This window comes from Cervus elaphus, chromosome 7 (assembly GCF_910594005.1).
Source record: "Cervus elaphus chromosome 7, mCerEla1.1, whole genome shotgun sequence".
In the NCBI taxonomy this organism is placed as follows: domain Eukaryota; kingdom Metazoa; phylum Chordata; class Mammalia; order Artiodactyla; family Cervidae; genus Cervus; species Cervus elaphus.
This window is the reverse complement of record NC_057821.1, coordinates 29,790,607-29,796,606: the sequence shown is the minus strand read 5'-3', so window position 1 is coordinate 29,796,606 and position 6,000 is coordinate 29,790,607. Positions and strand designations below refer to the sequence as shown.

Sequence of the window (6,000 nt, the reverse complement as noted above, 5' to 3'; positions counted from 1 at the left end):
GCAACCCACTCCAGTATTCTTGCCTGGAGAATCCCCATGGACACAGGAGCGTGGCGGGCTACAGTCCATGGGGTCACAAAGAGTTGGACACGACTGAGTGACTAAGTACACCACAGCACATTTCTTACCCCAGTAAGGTTTTATGACTTTTCCAAGTGTGAGGGTCAGAAAGAGATCAGCATAAGAACACCACTAGCTCCACTAACACTCTAAGAGGAGGAAAAGTTATTACTATTATTTGAAAGAACATTTTGGTTTTTTAAAAAAGAATTTGTAGTTGTAATGTTTTCATTCCTGTCAACTGTTTTAAATTTAAAATACTTAAGATAGCTTATTAGGTATAGAGACAGCAGTGTGGTGAAATACTTAAAAAGTTGCTTCCTATTAGAGTTAACTTAGGAAGATAAAAAAAAAGTTGTACAAGAATGTAGAAGTTCACAACCAGAAAACATAGCAGGCTTGCAATGTACTCTGAATTACTGGGAGAAAAAAAACACTAATGACAAATCTTGTAAAGAAAATAAATGTTTGACTTATAGACCATAAATGATAGATGGCCTTAGTATTTAATAATCTAATAGTCCAAATATGGCACCACCTCTGATTTGGGATTGTATAGAACAGCAACACTATTCCTTAAAACATATTTGTCTCAGCAAGAAATCCTGGGCTGGAAGGACTGGTTCTCATTAAAGATTGTCTTCCTCTATTATCTTGTCTTTTTTTTAAAGTGATGCTGAACCAAACTTCAATCACTGAATTTCTTCTCTTGGGAATGACAGACATCCAGGAACTGCAGTCTTTTCTCTTTGTTATTATTCTTATAATTTACTTTGTCAGCGTGACTGGAAATGGAGCCATCCTGATAGTCGTCATCTCTGATCCAAGACTCCATTCTCCTATGTATTTTTTCCTGGGAAACCTGTCATGTCTAGATATCTGCTACTCCACGGTGACTCTGCCAAAGATGCTGGAGAACTTCCTCTCTACACACAAAGCAATTTCTTTCTCAGGATGCATAAGCCAGCTTCATTTCTTCCACTTCCTGGGCAGTACAGAAGTCATGTTGTTGGCTGTGATGGCCTTTGATCGCTTTGTAGCTATCTGCAAACCACTTCGTTACACTGTTATCATGAATCATCAGGTCTGTACCCAGATGGCTGTCACTGTCTGGATCATTGGTTTTTTCCATGCCCTGCTGCACTCAGTAATGACATCTCGCTTAACCTTCTGTGGTTCCAACCACATCCATCACTTCTTCTGTGATGTTAAGCCATTGCTGGAGTTGGCCTGTGGGAACACTGACCTCAATGAGTGGCTACTTCACACTGTCACAGAGACCATTGCCATGGGCTCATTCTTTCTAACACTTCTCTCCTATTTCTACATTATTATCTATCTTTTCTTCAAGACTCATTCTTGCAGCATGCTTCGTAAAGCACTGTCTACCTGTGCCTCCCACTTCATGTTGGTTGTTCTTTTATTTGGTCCTGTTTTTTTCATTTACATTCGTCCTGCCTCAGGTAGCTCCATGGACCAGGACCGGACTGTTGCCATTATGTACAGTGTGGTCACTCCTGTGCTAAATCCACTGATCTATACTTTGAGGAACAAGGAAGTAAAGGGGGCCTTGAGGAGAGTGATCAGAAGGAGTCCCTGACTTGAAGAAGTCTAGAGAACTCTTAGAGGCATAAATAAACAAGCAATGAGACAGTTGAGATGTGAAATAATACTGCTACTCAAAATCACTTGCCATATATATTACTTTGCCAACAAAGGTTCGTCTAGTCAAAGCTATAGTTTTTCCAGTAGTCATGAATGGATGTGAGAGTTGGACCATAAAGAAAGCTGAGCACTGAAGAATTGATGCTTTTGAACTGTGGTGTTGGAGAAGACTCTTGAGGGCCCCTTGGACTGCAAGGAGATTAAACTAGTCAATCCTAAAGGAATATTCATTGAATATGCATTGTAAGGACCAATGATGAAGCTGAAACTCCAATACTTTGGCCACCTGATGCAAAGAACTGACTTATTAGAAAAGACCTTGATGCTGGGAAAGATTGAAGGCAGGAGGAGAAGGGGACGACAGAGAATGAGATGGTTGGATGGCATCACTGACTCGATGGACATGAGTTTGAGCAAGCCTCAGGAGTTGGTGATGGACAGGGAAGCCTGGTGTGTTGCAATCCATGGGGTCACAAAGAGTTGGATACTACTGAGCGACTGAACTGAACTGATACATGTACATAACCGAGGAAATAGTATAAAGGAAAAATAACTGGGAAAGTCTAGTCTAGGGCTAACCAATACATTCTTAGGTAATAGAAAGTAAATTTGAGCAAATGGAATACTAGCCATGGAAGTCTAATGCTGAATTTGTTTTTGAGATATTAGTTGATAAAATTGATTTGTTATATATTGTAATAAGCTCTTCTCTGTATTTAGTTATAGAAATATGCCTCTATTGCCCATGTAGTGTGTAGATAGGTTGTTTTTAAGCCTATCTGTATGATCCCTCCACATTAGCACATTTTAATGTGAGAAGTAAAATTATGATGCTTTCAGATTTTGAAAATTTTAATTTAGGAGCATAATTATTCAGTTAGAAAAGTGAATGTTAGCTCATATGATTGAAGAAGGGGAATTTTTAAAAGGTAGTCATGATTTCTTGTTATCCAAGCAAAGAAGCAAAATAATAATAATTAAAGAAAATGAATTACAATGAAGCTGAAATTCCAATACTTTGGCTACCTGATGCCAAAAGCTGACTCATTTGAAAAGACCCTGATGCTGGGAAAGATTGAAGGTGGGAGGAGAAAGGGATGACAGAAGATGAGATGATTGGATGGCATCACTGACTCAATGGACATGAGTTTGGGTAAACTCCAGGAGTTGGTGATGGACAGGGAGGCCTGGTGTGCTGCAGTCCATGGGGTTGCAAAGAGTTGGACATGACAGGGCGACTGAACTGAACTGAATCATGAATTAACAGAAAACAAACAATGGTTCATCTAAGGAGTTTGGGAACCACTATTTTCAGAGATTTTTCAGAGGTCATTGGCCAAACAGTCAAGGATTACTGTGAAATATTATTTAAAGTGGAGGCAGGTTGAAAAGGCATATCAAGAATATCTTTTCCTTATTGGTGGCTTATTTTTTCCCTCAACTTCTGGTCATGGAAAATGTTGAATTATAAAATTTTTCCCCTTTTTTGTTTTGTTTTCCTACTGTATTTCAACAAATTGTAATGCAATATAATATAATGTAATACAGGAAAAATAGTAAGAATAAACAAAATTAGTTTTCTTTCCCTTGTACTCATGTTCAGTCACAACTCTTTGCTACTCCATGGACTGTAGGCCACCAGGCTCCTCTGTCCATGGGATTTTCCAGGCAAAATACTGGAGTGGGTTTCCATTCCTCCTCCTTCTTCCCCTTACTTGGCAACAACTTTATACTAAGTAAAAGCAATGAGGCCATAATTTCTGAGATGTTTCTGCAGCTAATAGTAAAGACGCAGTATGTTCCTTGGTGTCTCAGTACCTAGGAGTGGCTGTTGGCCCAACGATAGGGTATCAGCAGTTATAATTATTTAGATACACACACGGAGCCTCCCAGTTCAGTGGGTAAACAACCTGCCTGCAAAGCAGGAGATGCCAGAGACGTGGATTCAATTCCTGGGTCAGGAAGATGCCCCTGGAGGAGGGCACGGCAACCCATTCCAGTACTGTCGCCTGGAGAATCCCATGGACAGAGGAGCTTGGCAGGCTATAGTCCATAGGTTGCAAAGAGTCATACACGACTGAAGTGATTGAGCATAGATATACACAAAGGCAAGACTATGAAAGTTATTTTGAACTGTTGGATTGACCATTCAAAGCTCCTGCTTTTACTTTTGCTTACCCAGATAACTTGGTTCTGATCTCGTGCTTGTACTACTTCTATCTTCCTGCTCAGTCTTCTTTAACCCATCAATTCAGGTCTGTAGGTGAGAGAAGGCATTTGCGGATAAGGTATATTCCCACTTGAACTATCTCAGACTAGCTTTTTGGTCAATTGTAATTTGTCCTATAATCCAGTCTGAATGGAGGTTACAAACTACAGAAGAACAGTAGAGCTCTGATTTTATATTGCTGCATACAACAAGAGGAACTAAAGAGCCTCTTGAAGAAAGTGAAAGAAGAGAGTGAAAAATTTGGCTCAAAACTCAACATTCAAAAAACTAAGATCATGGCATCTAGTCCCCCCAGTGCATAGCAAATAGATGGGGAAACAATGGAAACAGTGAGACAATTTATTTTTGGGAGGCTCCAAAATCACTGCAGATGGTGACTGCAACCATGAAATTAAAAGACATTTGCTCCTTGGAAGATCAGCTATGACCAACCTAGATAGCATAATAAAAAGCAGAGACATTACTCTGCCAACAAAAGTCTGTCTAGTCAAAGCTATGGTTTTTCCAGTAGTCATCTATGGATGTGAGAGTTGGACCATAAAGAAAGTTGAGTGCCAAAGAATTGATGCTTTTGAACTGTGGTGTTGGAGAAGACTCTTGAGAGTCCCTTGGGCTGCAAGGAGATCCAACCAGTCAGTCCTAAAGGAAATCAGTCCTGAATACTCATTGGAAGGACTGATGCTAAAGCTGAAGCTCCAATACTTTGGCCACCTGATGCGAAGAACTGACTCATTGGCAAAGACCCTGATGCTGGGAAAGATTGAAGGCAGGAGGAGAAGGGGCTGACAGAGGATGAGATGGTTGGATGACATCACTGACTCAATGGACATGAGTTTGAGTAGGCTCTAGGAGTTGGAGATGGACAGGGAAGCCTGGCATGTTGCAGTCCATGGGATAGCAAAGATTCAGACATGACCTAGCAACTGAACTGGCTGATAACACACTAGTACTCCAAAATTTACTGTTTTAAAACCACTTGTTTCATTAAATTGCATTATTCCATGGGCCAGAAAACAGCAAGAGTTGACTCTGCTAAAGAAAGTCTGGGGCCTCTTGGTTAAGTTAACATGAACAGCTGGTCATGGAATAGCTAGGACCTGATAAAATTTTTCCCTGTGTTTCTCCCTCCAGTTCCTCATTGTAACAGGTGGACATGGAGTAGCTGGAAACTGATAAAATCTTTCCCTTTTGTTTCTCTCTTCCTCCACTTTCTCCTTGTGACTACCCTATACTTCCTCAGCAAGGATAATGCAGGGACACGGGGGGCCAACAGACTAAGGCAAAAGCTGTTAGTCATTGAAAGAAAAAACCCATAACTAGAATTAACATTGCTTCTATCATATTCTATTAGTTTAAGAAGTCAAAGACCAACCTCATATTTCTTCATAGAGAGAGGGAATAAATCCTACCTCTCAAGTGAAAGAGTGTCAAGGAATCGTGGCTATCAGTCCCATCTCTAACTGTTGTGGAAACCAGTACTTGAGAAACCAAGCACCACATTTGGAGAGTTGGAAAACTCAGGTTAATTTCACCGGTGGGCCCAGAGGAGTTAACACTCCAAGCTCTGAGCTCCAAACAAAGGGGTTACAGAGTTTTTTATACACTACAGGCATGATTAAGTGGGTTTGTGGGTTTGCAGGGGCTAGAGTGATTGCAAAGAGCATGACAAGGGTGAGTGAGATAAGCTCCTCTTCCTACTATTGTTAGTCCCCGCTTTCTGAGACCTATGTGACTAGACTTCGCAAGGAGCAAACTGGGTTTCAGAGGCAGAAGGAGCAGGAGGCTATGTAAAATTTTAACTTTTCCTCTTCATTCCCCCCTCTTGATGCTTCTGTCACTCGTAGAAAGCATCATCTCATGTTTTGGTAGGACATTCAGAGCTCCCCATCATTTAGGGGGCTATATTGAGCTATTACCATTGTAACTTTATGGATTCAATCCAAGAGGTTATGAACTGGCAATTACATTGAGAATACAAGGGCCAAACAAGAGCACCTCAAAGAGCATGAAGAGAGGACCTGTTAAAGGGAGAAGCCACGATGCCC

At 40.8% G+C, this 6,000-nt stretch overlaps 1 protein-coding gene across 1 annotated transcript; it reads left to right on the top strand.

The window, feature by feature from the left end:
- Window positions 1-712: 712 nt before the first annotated feature.
- On the top strand, window positions 713-1,660 carry LOC122697795 (olfactory receptor 12D2-like). Its single transcript, XM_043908791.1, has one exon. The coding sequence runs from the start codon at window positions 734-736 to the stop codon at window positions 1,658-1,660; it is 927 nt and encodes a 308-aa protein (XP_043764726.1). The 5' UTR covers window positions 713-733.
- The last annotated feature ends 4,340 nt before the right edge of the window (window positions 1,661-6,000 follow it).

Coding starts and splice junctions, on each gene's coding strand:
- LOC122697795 (XM_043908791.1), top strand. CDS start 734: ATGCTGAACCAAACTTCAATCACTGAATTTCTTCTCTTGGGAATGACA.